The sequence below is a fragment of the Petaurus breviceps genome, unplaced genomic scaffold (genome assembly GCF_028583685.1).
Source record: "Petaurus breviceps papuanus isolate PSGF00001 unplaced genomic scaffold, PetGlider_PUasm1.0 577, whole genome shotgun sequence".
Taxonomy (NCBI): Eukaryota; Metazoa; Chordata; class Mammalia; order Diprotodontia; family Petauridae; genus Petaurus; species Petaurus breviceps.
The window spans coordinates 1269654-1290110 of NW_027186389.1; the positions used below are offsets into that span (position 1 = coordinate 1269654).

General features: G+C 55.5%; 2 protein-coding genes across 2 annotated transcripts in view; both read left to right on the forward strand.

Annotated features, from left to right (window-relative positions):
- Positions 1-2366: 2366 nt before the first annotated feature.
- Positions 2367-15437, forward strand: KASH5 (KASH domain containing 5). The gene is made up of 19 exons (XM_069103455.1): positions 2367-2523; positions 5085-5189; positions 5526-5712; positions 6016-6068; positions 6603-6651; positions 7026-7187; positions 7612-7729; positions 8082-8132; positions 9300-9377; positions 9847-9903; positions 10166-10225; positions 10474-10538; positions 10695-10782; positions 11399-11515; positions 11957-12009; positions 12792-12870; positions 14706-14770; positions 15060-15182; positions 15270-15437. Exons 1-19 carry the CDS (start codon positions 2367-2369, stop codon positions 15412-15414), a joined length of 1812 nt encoding a protein of 603 aa, XP_068959556.1. The 3' UTR covers positions 15415-15437.
- A 3882-nt stretch (positions 15438-19319) lies between these two features.
- Positions 19320-20457, forward strand: part of GFY (golgi associated olfactory signaling regulator) — a 3279-nt gene continuing 2141 nt past the window's right edge. Inside the window, exon 1 of the mRNA XM_069103456.1 lies at positions 19320-20450. Within this exon, the coding sequence (XP_068959557.1) occupies positions 19409-20450 (1042 nt within the window). The 5' untranslated portion in view covers positions 19320-19408. The remainder of the gene's footprint in view (positions 20451-20457) is intronic.

Genomic DNA, 20457 nt, shown 5'->3' on the forward strand with positions numbered 1-20457 from the left:
ACTGATTAGATGAAGAGATGTGGGCTAGATGCCAGGCTATGGTCTGGCAAGGTATTTTCAGAACAGGTTGTACAGCTACACCCAAAGAACAGGCATGAGTTATTCTAGATTAACCTAGGAAGAGGTCTCTGGTGAAGTACCCCAGGAATTTATGCTGGTTACCATTTTTAATGACTAAAGACATAAATGATGGTATCAAATTTGCAGATGGCCCAAAGTTGGGAAGGACAGCAAGCACAAGGATGAAAATCAATAAGCGTTTATTCGGTGCTTACTGTGTACTAGGCAGTCTGCTAAGTGCTTTGGATACAAAAATAAAAATGAAAGGTACCGTCCTCAAGGAACTTACACTCTGGGATCATATAAATATATACAAATCAATACTACAGCAGATGATGAGGGGTTAGGAAAAGTTTCATATAGCAGGTATTACTTGAGCTGAGTTTTGAAAGAAATGGAATTTTTTCATTCTTTTAAAATATTTTTTGGAGGCAATCAGGGTTAAGTGACTTGCCCAGGGTCACACAGCTAGCAAGTATCTGAGGCCTGATTGAAATTCAGGTCCTCCTGCCTTCGAGGGCTTTTGCACCACCCAGCTGCTCCAGGAAATGGGATTTTAAGAGGTAAAAGTGAGGAAGGTGCCAGGTCAAAGGCACCGAGACTTGAAATGGAATGTTGTATGTGAGGAACCCTAAGAAGGCTAGTTTGTCTGGACCTCAGAATTCCAGAAGGGGAATAATATATAACAGGGTTGGGAAAGCAGACTAAAGTTGGGTTGTGGAGGCCTTTAAAAGCAAAATAAAGAATTTCTACGGACTAGCCGTCTTCTGAACTGAGTTGGCCCTTCCAGCTCCCTGATTCTGTGATCCTGTGGTAGTTGATCCTAAAGACAATAAAAAGCCATTGGAATTTGTTGAGGAGAGGAGAGACCTGCACATTGGGAAGATCTCTTCAGCAGCTGTGTGGGACATAAATTGAAGAGGAAGAGGCTTGAAATTGGGAGACCAGTTAGGAGGCTAGTATGATAGGTCTTGGCAAGACAGGATGAGGGCAGGGGCTGTGTGAGCGAAGAAAGGGACAGACAGGAAAATGCTGTGAAGGTTGGTTGTGAATTTATTGGTTGATTGGATATGTGAGAGGGAGGAGGAGTGAAGAGGCGAGGACTGCAGGGCTGTGCACCGGGTGACTAGAAGGACCGTGTTGTCTTCAATAAAAACAGGGAAGAAGAGTGGCTTTGGGGGCAGATGATGAGTTCTGTTCTGGACGCATTGAATCTCTGGTGCCTCCCAGACACTCAGCACAGCAGAAGACGTGCAATGGGAGCGGCAGTTCTCAATACATCTGCTCAGAATTAAACCCTGGAAAGCTGCTGTGGCCCCCAAGTGAGAAAGCACAGAGAAGAGAAGAGGCTCAGGGTAGGAGAGGAGCCTTGGGACACAGCCACAGGGAAGAGACTGGCTGTGAGAGCAACGTCACTGACCGCTGAGCTTCTCTCAGACGGCCTGATCCGCCCCACCACTGCCAGGGGCCAAGGCTAGGCCACAGCCACACAGTGAGCAACAGGACTGAAGCTGGAGTCTGCGTGAGGCTCTTCTGGACGCCCACCAAGGAAAGAGTCAGGTCCAGATCTAAGACTTCGTGCCAGGCAAGACGAAGCAGGGACAATGCCAAGTCTTAAATGAGTTTGGAAAGTTGGCCCAAAGAAGATCTGGGGGCTCTAGTGGGCTGCATTTTCACTAAGGGTCCACATTGTGACTACTCCAGAGTGAATAGGATCTTTGGGTGCATTGACCATGGCTCCCAGCCCTGCCACACCGTATCTCGAGCATCCAGTTCTGTTCTAAGTACCCCATTTCAGGAGCGATACTGGTAGGCTAAGAGAGACCCATCCTGTAAAGGGATGGGACTGTTTAATTCATAGAAGAGAAAACTGAAGGGCAAAAATAGCCATGTTTTATGTATTTAGAAGATTACTTAGCTTGTTCTGTGTGATCACAGAGGGTGAAACCAGGAATGGTGAGTGGAAGTTACTGAGATAGGAAAATTTTGCAGCAATTAGAACTTCGAAGATATGGAATGGGCTGCCCCTGGAAGTGGTGGGTTCCCCCTCACTAGAGGTGCAGCAGACATTGTTCTAGGCGCTAAGGGCAGAAAGACAAGAGGAGTCCTTGCCCTCTTCTAGACTGGACTCAGCAAGCTCCAGTAACTACTCTGTGACCCTGAGTGTGCACAGAGCCACCAAGAGACAAAGACCAAAGGATGGAGCCGGGAGACACAGAGTCCTAAGTAGGAGACAAAGACTGAAAAGTTTGTGTTGTGGGGGAGAAAGAAACAGGAGAGACAGATGGAGGAGAGAGCCAGGCAAGATGCAGCAACATGGACAGGATGAGCAGGAGAAGGAAGAGTCAAAGACGACAGCAAAGAGTGCGGAGACATGTGAGACAGACAGACGGAGACACCATAAAAACAAGGAACATGGCACAGATATGCGGACCAAGAAAGACAAAAGAGATTGTCAGAAAGGTGGGAAATAGCGGCAGTGAGGAGGAATGTCTGAGGCTTAGGAAGTAGCCTCTGAAGATGGGAAAGGATCAGAGCTAGGAGAAAAGAGGAAAAGATGTACACTTGAGGAGTGAGGCACAGAGATGGGTCAGAGACTCAGACAGGAAGGAGGTGACCCAGAGATGCGAGACGTGGCCACAGATCGGAAGAGAAATGAACATTGACCTATCAGAGATGAGGAAGGAGGAAAGAGACAGCTTAAACACCTGGAGATGTGCCCAAAGATAGGAGAGTCCTTGACTCTGCTCCAAGGATCCCTCTCCTTGCCTGCCTGCCTTCATTTCTGAGTTGATGTCTGAACAGAGCAGAACACTGCTGGGCGGTATAAGGAGAGGTCTCTTTCAGGGGCTGGGGTCAGACAGCCGGAGACAATTCCGCCAGGGATCAATGTAGTCTTCCCGACAGTTATTGGATTGTTCTTGGCACTTGGGGCTCTCAGCTCCTTCCAGTATCCTGTGCTCCTGACCTGCCCACCTCCCTGCCTTCCAACAGAGATTTTCAAGGGTCTTATTGGCTATGGCAAGAGGGATGATACTAGAATATTGAAGGATCTTACAAATGAACCAGATAGTCCCTTCCCCTAGTCTTTCTTCCTCTAACCCCTTCTTAAGGGATGTTATTTATCACTAGCCCCCCCCCTTTCTTCCTGTCTTCCACTGGCCCACATTTTCAGGAAAACATAGGTGTTCATGTCTGAAAGATGGCTTGGTCCAGGGGTGGGGAACCTGTGGCCTAAATGCCACATGTGGCCCTCTAGGTCCTCAAGTGCTACCCTTTGACTGAATCCAAGCTTCACAGAACAAACCCCATTCATAAAAGGATTTGTTCTGTAAAACTTGGACTTAATCAAAAGTCTGTACCCGAGGACCTGGAAAACCACATGTCACCTCGAGGGCACAGCTTCCACACCCCTGGCTTACTCTGACTTCAGGCAGGATCAGTCAGTCAAGAAACATTTTTCAAGTGTGTACTATGTCCCAGGCACTGTGCTAAGTTCTGGTGATACAAAGAAAAGGGGAAAATAGTCCCTGTTCTTCAGGAGCTCATGAAGGAGACATACACAGGACATCTTGGAGAGAGTCAATAGAGGGAAGGCCTGGAAGGAAGGAGAATCAGGAAAGGCTTCCTGTAGATGGCAGGCTTTAGCTGGGACTTAAGGAGACCTGGCAGAGATGAGGAAGGAGATTTCCAGGCTCAGGGGACAGCCAGGGGAGATGCTTGGAGTAGGGAACTGGAGGTTCCAGGGATCACTGGGTCATAGAGCACATGGAAAGGACTAAAGTCTGCAGACTGGAAGGGCAGGAGTGGCAGATTCTGAAGGGCTTTGAGTACCAAGCAGAGGGTTTTCTGTTTGATCCTGGAGGTGACAGGGAGCAGCTAGAGTTATTGTTGGGGGTGGAGAACATGGTCATGTTCCTTCTTTTTAAGAAGATCAGTTTGGAAGTTGAGTGCAGGATTGCCTGGAATGGGGAGAAATCTGAGGCAGGAGACCAACCAGAACACTATTGCCATAGTTTAGACATAAGGTGATTGGGGCCTATATCAGAGAAATGGCCAAGTGGTATATAAGGGACGTTCTGAAGGGAAAATCAACAGACCTTGGCAACAGATTGCCTCTGGACAGGGTGAGAGAGAGATAAGTCAGAGATGGCATTGACTTTTCCAGTTTAAGTGACTAGGAGATGCTGCCCTTAACAGGAAGAGGGAAGGCTTTGGGGGGAAAGGTAACAAGTACATTTGGGGGCACATTAAGATGTTTATGTGAGATGCCATTGGAAAGGCCAGTAGGCAGCTGGAGATGTCAATCTAGAAAGCAGCAGAGAAGTCAGGACCAGATAAGCACATGTGAGAATCATCAGTGTAGAGATGGGAATCAAATCTACAGGAACTGAGGAGATCACCAAGTGAAGTCATATGGAAAAAGTGGAGCAGAAGGTCCAGGACAGAACCCTAAGGGACAGCCACCATGAGAGGGCCTGATCTGGAAGAGGATCCAGCAAAGGGCAGGGAGAGACAGAGGAGGGGAGAAGGAGAGGGAGAGGAGGGTCCCCAAAACCTTCTCTAGGAAGAGTGAACTGAGGTGAGAGTGACGAACAGTGTCCAAGGCTACAGAGAGGTCACGAGCAGATAAGCATGAAGAAAAGACAATTAACTCTGGCAACTTTGCAGATTAGAGCTCAGAAGAGTGAAAGGGAAGGAAGAGCAGACCCAGGTTATAGATGGCCTCCTCTAGGAGTTTAGCTACTAAAGTCAGGGGAGGGGAGGAATGGTGGTGATGGGAAACGAAAGGATTGAATGCAGGCTTTTTGAGGCTAAGGGAGACAAGGACGTGTGTGGAGGCAGCAGGGAAACAGCCAATAGGCAGGAAGAGGTCAAAAACAAATGAGAGGAGGGGTGAAAGGGAGAGGGCTAGAGAAGACAGCAGGGAGGGAGGGGATCACTGGTGAATGTAGGGGGGCTGGGCACTGGCGCCCAACCCAACTCTCCCTATTGTTGCCCTTCCATCTCTCTCCTCTCCTTAGTGGTGCTTTGGGATCCACCTGAGGACTGGGGTCTTGGGACTACACTCAGCCTGCAGGACCAGGTGCTCAACTCTACTTTTGAAGCTTGTGACCCAGAGAAGAAAGGTGAGGAGAGGGCATGATGGGAGATGATGGGGACCAGAATGGCCTCGACTGAGAACCTTGTGGCAGAAGGGATAGACTATGGAACTCTAGCCTAAGGGGACCTGGCCCAGGGACCCTTAGGGGGAAGTACTTGACTGACCTGGTGAAGGAATAGGGTGAAACTGAGGTCTGGGAAGGGAGAAGTATGGGTTGTCTTGGGGAGTGGAAGCCCTGAGAATGCTTCGAACTGTATTGGGGACCCTTGGGAATGAGGTTGGCCTGGCCTGGGGATTCCTGGGAGAACCAGGGGGAGAGCCAAGCCTGAACTTAGCACAGGCCTCTCCCTGCCATCCCCAGGCGTGGTAGCTGTGGGTCAGGTTCTGGCATACCTGGAAGCAGTGACAGGGCGGGGTCCACAGGACAGTGATCTGTGCAGCCTGGCCCAAGCCCTGGACCCCTGTGGGGAGGGCCCCACCGCCCTTGTAGACCGGGCCACTTTCTTCAGCATCATGCAGGACTGGATCGCCACCTGCCAGCTGGGGCTGTGGGTGCCACCCCTCATTCTCCTTCTCTTTCCACTGAGCCCCGATCCTGTGTCTGAGCCCAGGTCCTCCTGTGGAAGCCTGGGAGGGGGGAGGGGGGAAGTGGGCCCAGGGCCCTGTCCAGCCATCCTCTTTGTCTCTCCTCCCCTCCCTTCATCCTTTCCACATGGACCTGAGCTCTCCATCACCATCTGGCCTCCCTCTCCATCCTGCTGGGCCTCCCCCTCTGGCCTAGGCTTTCCTCCTGCTGCTAGCCCAGGAGGGCCAGGCCTGCAGGCTTTCTGAGGTTCCTCTCTTTGCTGCAGGGGATTAGAGCAAGAGGAGGAGGTGGCGGTGGAACCCAGCCTCCTGCCATCTGGTGAGGACTCTATTTATAGCCTGAAGCAGGCACAGCCAGGGTCAGACCGCAGGGGGGACTTCCCAGGGAGCCCGTGAGGTCCTACAGGGAAGGGGGTCCTCCTCCCTTCCTGCATCCTAACCCCTCTGGAGACCTAGTCAGAGGGCGGGTCAACTCTGCCTGTCCCCCATCCCTTCTGGGCCCCAAGCTCTCTCCTTACTTCTGCTACTGGGCCTTACCCTCATTCCATAGCTTAGTGCAGTGCATTTATAATCTTAAGACCTTTTGTCTGCTACCCACTTTGATCCAAGGAAAGTCTCTTCCCCTCTCTAGGCCTCAGTTTTCTCATCTGTGAGATGGGTTTACACTAGATGACTCCTAATGTTCCAATCCTAAACCCTATGATTTGTTTGAGACCTATCTTTCTACTGGGGAAGGTCTTACTCTGTCTCAGTATAGGGCTTAGCTCCTTGACCTTGGGGGTGAGAGAGTCTCACAGGTGCCTGGGGTACACTCATGGTCTCCTGGGTGTCTGTGTCCATGTTGCCTTAGGAGACCCTGCCCAACTGGAGAGCTTTGGAGGCGAGGAACCTGATTCTGAGCTGTGAGTAGGCCTCGAAGGGGACCACCGGTGCAGCAGGCACACTCCTTAAGCCCTGTCTGCACCAGGTTCTATGCTGGTGATAAGAGACAGAGGTTAGCCTCGGCCTCCAAGGAGCCAAGGGGAGAGGGGACACACACACACACACACACACACACACACACACACACACACCCCTCTCCAGCTCCATCAGGAAGAGCCTCAGTCCCTTGGCTCTTCGGGAAGAAGGGAAAAAGAAGACAAGTAGAGATTGAGGTCTCCTAAACCTGGATGGAGCCATTATCATATAGCCAAAGGGCCTTCTCAGAGACGGGTCCCAGAATGGTGAAGCAGGAGATTGGCCCCAATGACGAGGCTGTTCCTCCTTTGTCCAACAGGCCAGCCACAGCTGAGCTGCTCAGCAGCCTGGAGGAGCTGGAAGTCAGCAATCGGAGGCTAGCAGGTGAGAATGCCAAGCTGCAGAGAAGCATGGAGACGGCTGACGAGGGGGCCGCCCGAATGGGGGAGGAGCTGGCCTCCCTTCGAAAGCAGCTCCGCAGGTACGCAGCTTCCGCACCCGGGGCACCCAAGCCTGTTTTGGAACCCTGGATGCTTCCTTTGAGACCTTCTCCTGCACCTCTCAGGCCTCCCCCTTCTGACCTCCTCCAGGGGTACTGCCTACTCAATTTCCTAGAGAACTTAGGGTTCCTATTCTACCCTGACTTTCCACACAGTTCTCCCATCCACACTTGAGGGGGCACAGTATACCCCTTGATGACCATCTCTTCTGACCTCCCTGAGTACCGTGAATAACTCCTGTGGCCCTAATCTCTGAAATCCCCTAGTGGCTATTAACTCTTTCCCCCCGGGTTTCCTCCAATCGTTCCCCCCTCCCATATTGTCTCTCACCCCAACTTTCCTCCCAGTGCTCCCCATTAGCACCCATTTGAGCCCTGTACCTCTCCCTTATCTTTCCTGGCTCAGTTCCCAGCAGGCTTTGCAGTTTGCCAAGGCTGTGGATGAGGAACTGGAAGATATGAAGAGTTTGGCCAAGAGCCTAGAGGAGAAGAATCGACACCTTGTGGCCCAGGCCCGGCAGATGGTGAGCAGGGGTCCTAGGCTGGTCCGTCATTGTCCATCGTTCCCCTGGCCCCAATCCTCTCCCGCTGGCATAGAGCCTCCCAGGATTGCTGCAAGAGAGCTTTTCAGGGCATAGATGGACAGGCGGGTGACTGGGGAAAGGAGAAGAGGAGACCTGGGACCAAGGCTGCACTGGGAAGGCAGGGAGTCCTTGGCAGGTCTCGCTGCCACACCTCTTACTACTCCAGGCTAGTCCAGCTTCATGTGTCCGAGCCTAAGTCCCACAAGGGCTCCTTTGGCCTAGCTTGGGGTGGGAAGGCCAGGCCCAGAGGCCCCTGTGATGGCCTTCATTTTCCCCCGTGATCCCTGGGCAGGAAAAAGAACAGCAGCAGCTGGTGTCGGAGGTGGAGACCCTGCAGGAGGAGGTAGGCCCGGGCTGGGGCAGGGGCTGAAAGCGCCTGACCAGGGCTCCTGGGGCAGAAGCAGCAGTCATCACCTACCCTTGGTGGGATTAAAATTGCTGCCATGCCCTTTTAAAGCCTGGACAGCCAAGCACTGGTTTGTGGGCTTGCCAATTTCTCAGGCATGAATGCTCCCACTGAAAATTTACCATCAGCTCTCAAGAGCTGATGAGAGCTGGCTCCAGTAAGGCCCTGGCATCCCCTAACTGTCTTCAAGGGGCTGAGGTTCATACCAAACCCCAGGGGCTGCCCCAGGGCAGAAGGGCAGATATCTACGGAGTTAGCAAGCCAGAGTTAGGTCTGGAAGGGGCTAAGACATCAGAAAGTCCTTTTCTAGAAGAAAAAAACTCAGGCTCAAGGAAAGGAAAACTTGTGTCCAAGCTTAGGGACACTTCAGTCTTCTGGGCCAATCCAGAGAGGTCCAGGGCACAAGCTTCCAGAAGTAAGGAGAAGCAAAGCCAGACCTCAGCCATAGGTTGTCTGACCCCAAGGCCACCAAGGCCCCAGAGCTGCTGAGCTGCTGTTAAATAAAGCAGAGTAATCTTTGTGTTAGACCCAGACACTCTTGGAGTTAACCCCAGAGCCCCAGTAAAGCCACAGCCGCTGTCAGGTCACAAGGTCCTGGAGAAATAGAAAAAGCCCAGCATGTGTTTGTAACCTTCCTTCATGAGGGTCATGACAGAGAGATCCTAGAGGGGTGCTCGGACACCCGATCTGGGAGCAGAAGGATGCCCAGGCCATAAGTGGGACCCGGCAGCCAAGAGGCACTGACCAGATCCTAGGACCTCCATGGCCTGACTCTGAGATGCCCCGCACTGTAGCCCCAGAGGGGGAATCCAACTTGCTGAGGGGATGAGACCAGAGGAATTACAGAATACCTGCTCCTGCCAGCTGGGCAGGTGGTGACTCAGCAGCCTTGCCACCCTGTCTTTCCCCTGCCCTTCACCAGGCAGCCTGAGGCTGCTGAGGAACACCATGCTGCAGGCACTGGCTAGGTGCCTGGGCAGGCAGGCAGGGCCTCTGAATGGGGGGAGGCCAAGGGGTGCCAGGCAGAGCGGGGCAGGCCATCCTTGGTCTCCTGAGCTACTCTGAGAGCCTCTCTAGCCTGCCCTTTTCTCTGTGTCCTGCCAGAATGGGAAGTTGCTGGCCGAAAGGGATGGTATGAAGAAGAGGAGTGAGGAGCTAGCCGTGGAGAAGGAGGCCTTGAGGGTACTCCCCCCTTTGAGCCCATGCTCTTCCTCAAGCCAGGTCCCCCACACTGAGAAGACCCTGGTCTGGGAGAGATTGTGGAACGGATGTTAGTGATTGATGGGGCCAGGGGGCCTCATTTTATAGATGGAGAAACTGAGGGCCAGTCAGGGGAAGAAACGTTCCCGAGGTCACACAGCTGCTTAGCAGCGCTGGGATTTGGACCCAGGTTTCCTGACTCCAAATTCCTGCTACACCTGACTGCCTTCTCAAGGGAGTGATGGCGCTGAACTCCCTGGTGGGAGGATGGGGCTGGGGGCAGCTGCAGTGGGAAGGTTTGAAGGCAAGATTGCTCAGGTTGTCCTAACAGGGCACACACCCCAATGGAGCTTGGGGGGGGTTATGGGTGAGGGTGACAAACTGACCTCCTGGGAGCTCCAGGTCAAGCCCAGGCATGAACAGATGGACTGGCTCCTCTCCCTCCCTGCAGCGTCAGCTGTGTGAGTATGAGAGCCTCATTTGCCATCGAGACACTATCCTCTCAGAGGTGAGTGGGGTGGGGGAAGTAAGGGGGGTTAGCATGCCAGGCAGGCCACCCCTCACCTCCTCCTCCTGCTCAGTGTCACCCTGAGGGAGGAGGACTGGAGGCCAGGGGCCGTCCCTGGGCTCTCACAGCGTGGGCAGAGGCCAAGGCCCTTCTCCCAGGCTCTACTTGCCCATTAACTCAGGGTCCCGGGGCACCAGGCCCTGGGTAGTGACCCCTGCCCACTCCCCTTCTGTGACTCTGGGTCTGCTTCGGGGTTTGCCAGCGGACAAATCGGACAGAGAACCTGACTGAGGCCTTGGAGGAGTACAGGGCCATGATCCAGGTGGGACCCTGGGTCCCTCCCCACTCTGTTTCCCTTGAGAACATGCTCTCCCCATCTTGGCCTTCCGACCTCTGGAAGGGAGCCATCCAGCAGTGGGTGGGGGTGTCCGAATACAGACTCGGGGACCCTGGTCCAGGAGTGGGGCCTGTCGTAGGAGGAGAGGGCACCTAGACTGGGTGAGGGGTTGGGCTGGGGAGAATGAGAGAGTGGGGTAGCTGGGGAAGGTGCTTGTACTCCCTTACCCCTAGGAGCTGAAGCAGAAAATCTCCCACCTGGAGGAACAGCTGAGTCAGAGCCAGGAGGGGCCTGAGGGGTGAGTGAGGGAAGAGGCAGGGAGGCCTGTTCCAGCTCTAGCCCCCAGGGACAGCCCCCTGGGGCAGCCAGGAGAAGAGGACCCAGATTAGGAAGCCCAGGGGAGGCTGGAGGGCAAGATGATGGACGGAGCAGGACTTCTCAATGGTCTGGCCAGGTTTCAAGAAGGGACCCAAGAACTAGCAGGCGGATGGATAAAGCTGCACCCCCAGTCACTGTGCTTGGAGATTGAGGCCATTCAGCAGGTGAGACTGTCACCTGCTAAGAAGGGGACAGCTCCCCCAGGTTGCCCTGACCAACCATAGGTGGTCACAATCTGAAGTCTGTGACCGGCCCTTCACCCTCCAATGGGGCCCTGATGTGTGAACAGTGTCCTGACCTCTGACCTGCAGGAGGTCAGCCAGCGATGCAGGCCCCTTTCCTTGTAGAAAACTCTCAGAGACAGAACAAAGTTGGGCTCCAAAGAAGGGCTGGACCGTGGCTCCATCCCTCTGCTGGGGCTGGGGCTGGCAGCACCCCTTGGAGGTCTTCCAGGAAAGGGAGAATAGAGGGGGCTAGTAAATCAGCTGATGCCCCCTCAGCCTATCCCTGACATGAGCTTCACCCCTGATTTTGCCTCTTGCCCCAGTCTGGCCCCATCCTGAGCCCTAACTTGGGCCTTATCCCCATTCCCCCAACTGTAACCATCCCCCAAACTCTGCCTTTCTCCATTACTATCCCTTTGCCTAATTCCCTCCCACTCTCCTGAGGCTTCAGCTCTGGGCCCAAATGTCTGCCCCATCCCAGCACTGACCCCCTTTCCCAATCCCTCTCTGATCTCAGCCTGAACCAGTCATAATCGTTTCCTTTATTCTCTCTCAGAGACAAGAGATGGGTGCAGGCCTCCTCAACCCTCTGTGTGGTTCTCAGACATGGGAAGAGCCCCGGGATGGAATGGGAGGAACTGAGGTCCTGGGGAAAGTCCCAGCTGAGGAGTTGGTGAGTCAGGCTTCTGGGCCTCCAGAGTCGGGTCAGGGGAAGGTGGCCTATTCTAGACTGGGGGGGGAGGGGGAGAGTGGGAGGGGGTAGTTCTATGGCGTCGGCCCTTCCATTGAGCAGCAGGCTTGCTCTGTCTTGGCTTAGGCCAAGGATGCCCTAGAACAGGGGAGCTTAGCAGGGTTTTGTGCCATGGACTCCTTTGGATCCCTTCTCATAATGATTTCAAATACAGTAAACGTGGGATTAGAAAGGAACTAATTACATGGAAATACAGTTATCAGAATGAAAAATAGCCAAGTTCTTGGAGCCCAGGTTACAAAGTCCTTGGCCAGGGGTGGGGGCTGGGAAGTAGCTGGGGCTATGGCCAAGGAGGGCAGTCAGAGCAGAGGAATGAAGGAAGGGAGTCCCTGTGCTGACCTGCCTACTCTATTCCCTTCCCAGACAACTGGCCCAGAGAAGCCAAGCGAATCACTGAGCAGCTGGGAGAATTCCTGGTGAGGAGTTAGCCTTCATTACCGTGCCTTACCTTCCCCTCCCTCTCTCAGGCTCTAGCCCAGCTGGCACCATCCCTTTGCCTCCAGTCACTCAGAGGAGCTGGAGCCCAGTCAGTGCATCAGCTGTCTAGCCCATTCAGGGACCCACCTCAGACCCTCTTGGCACTTTCTTCATCTTAGTGCTGCAGCCTTCAGATACCAGGAATCCTACCCCCCAACCCAACTTGCTGTGCTCCCAGCCTGGCCGGGCTTTGTGCCTCCAGCCTCCATCCCCCACATCAGCTCTGCCTCCCTCTACCCTTTTGTCCCCGCCCCCCCCCCCGCCCCGCCCCGCTCGAGCTCCTTCCTGTACTGCTTCTAATAAGGCTGTCTGGCTGCTAATTGGACTGGTCTGCCAGCTGACAGGGGGCTGTATAGGGGTCCCAGAGAGGTGATCCTCCCCCCAGCATTAGTTGCTCTGCCCCCTAAGGGAGTGGGTGCTTGGGTCCATAGGCCTGGAGCCATTGGGAGTGTGGGGGACCCCAAAACTGGAGTCTCTGAGGGTTTGAGGGCTAAGGCCAGATGTTTGGGGCCCCACAGTAAGTAAAGTGAATGGACTGAGACCTCTCTGGGAGTGGCTGGGCTTTATTGGGAAGAAGGTGGATGAGCCTTGGGGCCCATGAAGGATTCAGGGGCCTCAGAGGGAGCAGGGGGTTTTCTTAGGCTGGGGTGAAAGAGAGAATGGGGGAGAGAGCAGTGCCAAGGCTGGAGGAGGCTGGGATGACCCAGTGTCCCTTCCACAGGTCACTGGGAGAGAAGGACAGCTGTGGACAGTGGGACCATCAAGGAGCTGGGAAGAAGAGGGCAAGGCCCCAAGATGAGGTACCAAGGCCCCAGCCTTTCTCTTCCCAGTGACTCCACAGATAGACATGGTTGTTTGTACACACACACCCACACCTCCCCCCTCCCCCCCAGCACACACTCCAGTTCCTGATGTGCTGAGGGAAAATCATTTAGCTGAGGGCTGGATAATAAGGCACTCAATGCCTCTAATGAGCCCGATGTCGAAGCAGGGGTCAGGGAATCTGAATGATCGTGGGAGGCAAGTCTGGGCCCCGGGAACCTCCCCCAGGTCCTGAATACCAGCCACCACCCAGATAAACACATATGTGCAAGAGCTCACACACACACACACACACACACACACACACACACCTCTCCCCTCCCCCCCAACACACACTCTGAGAGTGTCAGTACTTGGGAAGAAGGAAGGAAGGCGGTCAACGAAGAACTCCCTGTCCCCTGGGCCTGGCAGCAGGCCCTCAGGGCAGGCTCTGGCACAGGCTGGACATAGTGGGGAAGGGACCAGAAGCACAGGGTTGTGGAAGAAAGCCTGCCTTGAATCCTGGCTCTTCTGCTTCATGGGTAATACTGGGCAAGTGGTGTCAGCCTCAGTTTCCTCATCTGCAAAATGAGGTTAGATTAAATGATCTAATGATTCCTGGGTATGGAAGGCAGTGGGCAGGGCTGACTTGTAGACCAATGGGGCTGCTTGGCCCCAGCCCAGCTTCCTGAGGACATCTAGTGTGCCCCCAGGCTGCTGGGGAGTGAAGTGTAGTTCAGCTGAGGCACAATCCCTGCCCTCAGGGATCTCCCTGTCAGTAGAGGGGTGAAACCCTGCAACTCAGTCTACCTTTAGATAATACAGGCACATCTGAGGTCTAGTGGGGAGGGCATGAAAGGGCCTACTCCAAGTAAGGGCAGAGGGCAACAGCTCTGGACCAGAAGAGCCAGGCTGAGTCCTGAAGGACACGCCCAGTGTGGATCGAAAATAAAACAGCCAGAGGCCTGAATTTGGAGCCCAAGGCTGCTCCCAGTCAGGGCTCCCATTCCCCCTTGTGTAGAAGCCTCTCTATTGGAAGGCATTCAGCAGGCAAAGAGGAGAGAGAGGGCATTTTAAGCACAGGGAGCATCACACTGGTGCGAGCAAAGGCCCAGGGACTGGAGAGCCCAAGTCAGAGGAAGCTTCATTTGCCTGGGGCCTGCAGAATTGGATGAGGGCTGGCCTGTTTGACATTGACTCAATGGGCAGTCAGGCTTTAGCCAGATTTGTGAATAGAAGGAGCATTCTGAAAGCTGGTGCCGGTCATGTGGCAGGGGCGGGGGAGAGGTTGTGGGGGCAGCACACCTTGGCTCCAGTCCTGCATCAGATGCTCTGTACTGATGTGATCTTGGGTTCTCTCAGAGGTTTCCTTGTGTGTAAAAGGAGGGGGGTAGATTCTATGCCCTGAGGTCCTTTCCATGCTATAGTTATAAATGCAAGAATAAATCAGAGGGTGAGAGCAGAGGTGAGGAGGCTTTTTGGAGGCCCCACTATGCCTGGGGTGGGCGCTGATTAGGACCTGGAGCAGGGAGGGCCTATGGGAATAGAGGCAGGGAAGGGGCGAGAAAGAAAAACGTTTGGAAGTGAAATTAAAAAGAAAGAACCAGAGATAGGAAACATGGAGGGAGAATCTTCAGGACTTGAAAACTGACTGGGGGTAAGGGCAAGACTGGGGTCTGAAGCAATCCCAGGGTTTGGGATGTGGGAACCAGGGGGCCTTGTGGAAGCTGACGGTGTCAGTTACCATGGGGTGCCTGGCTGACTGGGGGATGGTCTGCTGTGGCTCTGGGGCAACATATCTGGGCACCTCATGTCAGCTTCTTTGCTCCCTCAGGCTGGACACCCAGCTACCCTCAAGAGCCCACAGGCTGGACATAGGTCGTGCCCTGATGCTGAGTGGTGAGGACAGGCCAAGGCTGGAATGGGTGGGAGGCTGGGCCCTCACCACCAAACAGTGTTCTGCAGCAGGAAGAAGCTGGATGAGGGGCCAGAGGCTTGGACTCCAGGCCTGGCTCTGCTACTTGGTGTCTGGGCAACTTGGGGAAGTCTTCATTTCCCTTCTCTAGGGCTCCCTTTCCCCATCTGTAAAAGGAGAGGGCTGGCCTAGGTGGCTTCTCAGATCCCTTCTCTACTTCAAATCCCCTGTCCTGTAAGTTCTGAGGTGGTCTTTGGCTTCCTTTCCTCTCAGCAGTCCCAGTGATCGAACCCCCCATCAGGCCTTAGAGCCCGTAATGAGCCAACTGCTTTCAGTTGGGAGGTTGACACGCTGGGACCAGATGTATCCCACCGCCTTAGCTGCCCAGAGACTCAGGTAAGCTTTGTCTGAGCTCACAGTGATGGTCTGGGGGTCAAGGTCAGCCCCCAGGCTATTACCTCAATCTGTGTCTGCTTCTTCCAGGACTCCCAGCCTTCCAATGGCTCAGCCAGCCATCCTGGGCCTGCTGTTACTGCTGCTACTGCTCTGTGCCCTAGTCCTGGCCTCCTCCTGGCCTCTGGCCTGGCCCCACCTCCAACTTCATTACCTCCAGGCCCCCCCACTGTGAGCCCCAGCACAGTGTGTGATCCAATAAACTGCCTCCATGCTCCCACTCTGAGTGCAGTTCTTCATAGGGGCACCGCTGAGGGCTCCATGCTTCCCAAGGAGGCTCTGGGACCTCTGAGTGAGTTAGCCTCTGTACCCTGAAGTTACTTTGCCACTGCTCAGGAAGGGAAGTCTGCACACAACTTGGAGGTCCCCATTCCCAAACCCCCCCCCCCAGATATTCAGGGCCACTACAGGGCAGGGAATGTTCAATGTGGAGTCAGAAGAGCTGTGTTCAAATGCTGGGCCTGCCCCTCAGGGCCTTGGCTTCCTCCAAGTTGCTTCTGTAAAAGGAGGGTTGTGAACTTAGGTGAGCTCTTGCTGTCCCAGGGGGAAAGACTTTCGGGATCCTCTATCTCAACACCCTCATCCTACCTAAGAACATTCCATGCACAGCAATCCTAGAATCTTGGGGTTTAAGCAACTTTTATGTGGCCAACATACCCAATTAGCTTCCTCCTTGCCGAAGCTGGAGGTTTCTTTGGGCCGGACCCTGTTAAACACAGGTCCAGAGGCCCAGAAAACTACAAACAGACCGAGGACTTTGGAGATCAAGAGGCAGGTAGAGACAAGATGGGGAACGGAGACAGAGAAAAGAGAAGAAAAAGGAAACGGGGGGAAAGGGCAGGCTGAGCTAGAGACGAGACAGCCCCAGGAAGCCTGAGGCAGTGGAAACCAAGGAAAAGGAGACGCCCACCCAGGGACACAAAGCGGGACCCAGGCTCACCCTGGGAGAGGCAGGCTCGCCGGCCCCAAAGCTGCCACTGAGGGCAGGAGGCTGACACCGGGCAGCTCGGCCCCCCGGGCTCCCCCCTCCCCCCCAGCGCACCAAAGACACATGAGGCTGAGAAAAGTCGAGGAACTTTTATTGGCAAGGGGGGAGCACCGGAGAGAGCTCCGCGTCAGTCGGCGGCCGAATCACTGACCACCAGGAGCTTGTGCATGTAGGAATTGAGCCAGCGGCGCCTCTCCAGCGCGGCCAGCAGGCGAGCCCGCTCCCGAAAAGCCGCGTCGTCGGCCACCACCAGGCGCCGTTGGGGTCCGGCGCTAGGGGAGGGGTCCTGGGGGCGGGCCCCGGGGGCCGGGGCCTCATCCCCGCTCAGCTGAAGACTGTCCCGAAGGATCAGGGAGGCTGGAGGCGGACCCCACGGGAGCCAGGAACTGCAAAGTGGGGGGGATGGGGAGGGTGGAGGGAGGGAGAGAGTGATGGGCACCCAGGCTTCCCCCCGTCGCGACCAGTCTCAGAGAGGAAGGAGACCACGGCCACTTGGATCCCCGCCCAAGAAGTCCGTGGCCACGCTCCTGCCTCCCCAGACCGGTTCCTGGTCCCTTTCCAGCTCCCTGAGCACCGCCCCAGACCAGAGTGTCCCCCCCAGTTTCCTCCAGAGACTCTCTCTATCTCTTTCTCTCAAGCCGTCTTTGGCGTCTGCTTCTTGTCACTCTAAGAGTGTCTCAGCTTCTCCAGCCCTGCTTCTCCCTCACTTTCTCTGTATGGCTATCTCGGGATCTATCTGTATCTTTTCACCGTCAGTCACATCTCATTCTCTCAACCTCTCTTGTGTCTGTCCGTCTCTCAACCCATGTAACTCTGCGAATCTGGGGTTCCTGTGTACCGCTCATTGTCTCTGCGTGTGGTCTGGGAGAGTTCCTGGTCCGAACCCCCATACCCACCTGGGGCTCTCAGAGCGGGTCAAAACAGCCCCGGCGGCGCCGGGGATTCCAGACAACAGCAGCAGCAGCAGCAGCCCGAACCGGCGGCGCCCCCGGCTCTGGGGGTTCTCCATCACCTGTGGGGGACACAAATCCTACTCAGCGGCTCCGGCCATCTCCCCAGCCCCCCTCCAGTCTCCTGGCAAGTTCAGCCCGTACCCGTCCTGTTCTGTCCAGAGCAAGGCGCAGCCTATCTCCACCACCCCCAAAGCCTTTATAAAGGCCCTTGCTGACGCACGCCCGGGCCGGGTAGGGCCGCAGGGTCACGCCGCCCCCAGCCTCATTAGGCTCTGCCGCCGGTAATGAGCAGCAGAGAGCGGAGGAGGCTGAGCGAACCGGAGCCGGAGTCGGGTACTAATTGGGCCCGGGAGGGGCCGTGGCTGGGGTGGGGAGGCAGGGATGGCGAGGGGAGAGAAATGAGGAGACAGGTAGCCAGCCGAGAAGCTGGGAATGGGTGATTAGAGGGAGATGGATAAGTAAGCAAGAAAGACCCGTCATGAAAGGCCGGCTCGACGTTCAGACCTCCGGAGAGGGAGCCACAGGGAGAGAGAGACAGAGGAACCACCAGGATCAGGAAGAGAGGAACGCAACCTGAGCTAGACACGGGTTGGGATAGAGAAAGAAACTGCAGGAAGGAAAGGGAGAGAGAGAAGTGGAAAAGGAGGGAGGGACACTGATGGACAGGGAGGGAGAGCTGGCCCTACGGAAGAGTCCGGTAACAATCCTGACAGGTCTATAGTGAGAGCCACACCAACGAGACAGTTGGCTTTGGGACGGGGTGGGGGTGGGGTGGCCCAGGAGGCCTCTTGTCCCTGATCCTTGTAAACCACCCATCCAGTGCCACAACTCAGGACCTAAGTGAGTCGAGGCGTGACACCTCCTCTGCCCACTAGAAATGTGACAGCCAAGTGGACTCTTGGGGCGCTACAGGGTCCCAAGAGTAAGGGTCAGAAATGGGAAGAGGGAATACACCTGCATTCCCCAAGAAAGAAGGAGGGAAAGAATGCCTGGGTTCCCCAGCCTGGGCTGAGCACCCTCCAGGAAGCCTAGCCCGTCCCCTTCCCAGCTCTGTCCCTTTAAGAGCAGGCCCGGTCGCTAGGCACCCGGGTTCTCAAGGGAGGGACAGTCAGGTGCGTCACCCCCTCCCCAAGGCCCCGTCTGTATCCTTGTCTCCACAGCTCACCTGCCCGCGTCCAGATTTCTACACCACCTGCTGCTGTTGCTGCTGCTAGTGCTCCTTGGCCCTGACCCTCAGGTAAGGACCCCGCACCCCGAGGCCCGTCCCAAAAAGGTACCCAGGCGCTGGGTCTCCTCTCCCTCCCCCCTCCCAACGCAGTCCATTTAAAACTCTCCATCAAGGGACCCACTGGTTCTGGCTCACTTTTCTCCCATCTCCTTCTGTAAGGGATCCAGGGATCCCCACCAAGTAACTGAAACTCCCCCTCGGCACTTCCCCAGAGCCCAGGCTGGACCAAACCAACCCCAAATTAAAGTAGCCAACAGTGCAGACCATTGTCCCCTCCCGTGAATGGATCGTGGGATCATAGAAGGATCCCTAAGGGATCTTAGAGGTCATCTCCCACACTGATTTTAGAGGTGAGGAAACTGACGCTAAGAGGTTGAAGTGACCAAGGTCACAAAAGAAGAAAATAAGTAGCCGAGCCAGCATTTGAACCCAGTTCCTCGGATTCCAAATGCTGCTCTCTCCAGCCTGTTGCCAACCCAGGTCTCTCCCACTCCCGACGCAGGTGTTTGGAGCCCCAGACCTCCTCGCCTTCTGGTACACAGGCTTCCCCTCCCCGCCCCCCCCCCAGCCTCCGCCCCTCGGGGACCCCGCGTCTTCTCCCCTAGCGGATCTCCGAGCAACTTCGATTGTAAACAAGTGAAAGCCGGCTGTGTCCCTCGGGGTATGGGAGCAATGGGAGAGGGCCGTTGCCCACCAGGTCCCTGCTTCCGCTCTCCAGACCTAACTGAGATCAGGGTCGAGGAAGGGGAACTGTGAGACATCTCCCAACCCTCTCGCCCCTCCAGACCTCGCCCTTTGGGGACCAGCACGACTTTGGGAAGGAGGCTGACTACGATTCCCATGATGCTCGGCATTCCAATCTCTTCGGGTTTCGAGCTCTGGCGCCCGGGAGCCCACTGGGAGTTGTAGTCCAGCCTCACCCTTCCCGGCTGGATAACATGCTAGTCCCCCGCCGAGGGGCACTGGAGAGGGAGGGAGGGAGTGGGGGACCTGAGGACCAATGGCAGCAACTGAGGGTGGGGACAGCCCCGGGTGTGGCGCCAGCTCCAGGAGTTCTCCAATTTCGCCCGCACAGGTGAGGCTCAGTTTGTTCACCATGAGATCGGCGTGGTTCTTCTTCTTCCTTCTCTTTCTGAGTTCCCCGGGTTCGGGGGAAGCCCGCTCAGCTCTGCCTCCTCCGGAGCCCTCGAAACAGCACACCACGGAGGATGGGGTCGTTCCTGGAGCGACACCCCCTCCAGAGACCCCAGCCCAGACCCCCCAGCAGTCAGAATCGCCAGAAGAACCCCACTCGATCCCTTCCCAAACTTCCCAGCCCGAACCCTACGAAAGCCCGGGCCCTGCTTCTCTTGGGGTTATACAGCCAGAATTCCTGAGGGTCTCTGCCTCTATCCCTCCAGAACCTTCCCAGCCAGAATCCCATGCAACCAAGAGCCCTAGAGCCCCTGAAATTTTACAGCCAGAACCCCACGCTTCTGACGACTCAGCTGTACACCCAGAATCCCAGGCCAGTCCCAGTCCTGACCTTTCTGAGACTCTCCGCTCTGAATCCAGAGCAGCCTCTAACCTTCCTCTGAAAACTTCCTCCCCAGAACCTCCCAGTGCCCTGCAGTATGAGCCTCCAGAGACTGCCCACCCAGCTCCCGGGACCCCGAGCTCTGAACCCCCAGAATCTCCTACGACCCTTATCCTTGACCCCCCAGAGACTCCCCATCTAGAATCCTTCCCCGTTCTTCAGTCTGAAGGTCCAGAAACACCCCACCCAGAATCCTACGACACCCCCAGCCCTGCCCCTCCAGAAATGGCCCGTATGCCATCGTCTGCCACTGCTAGAGCTAATTCCCCAGAAACCCCTTACTTAGAATCTTCCGTGACTTCCCACTCTGGGTCCCCTGAGACTCCCTACCAAGAATCCCGTCAATCAGGTCCCCAACCCTCAAACGGCCCTCAGAACCCACTCCCTGCAGCCGCCCTGCTTCAGGAACCCCTACCTCCCCCTGGTCCACCAGCTCGGGCCAGGCCTCTTCAGCGGCGACATGGGAGTGACAC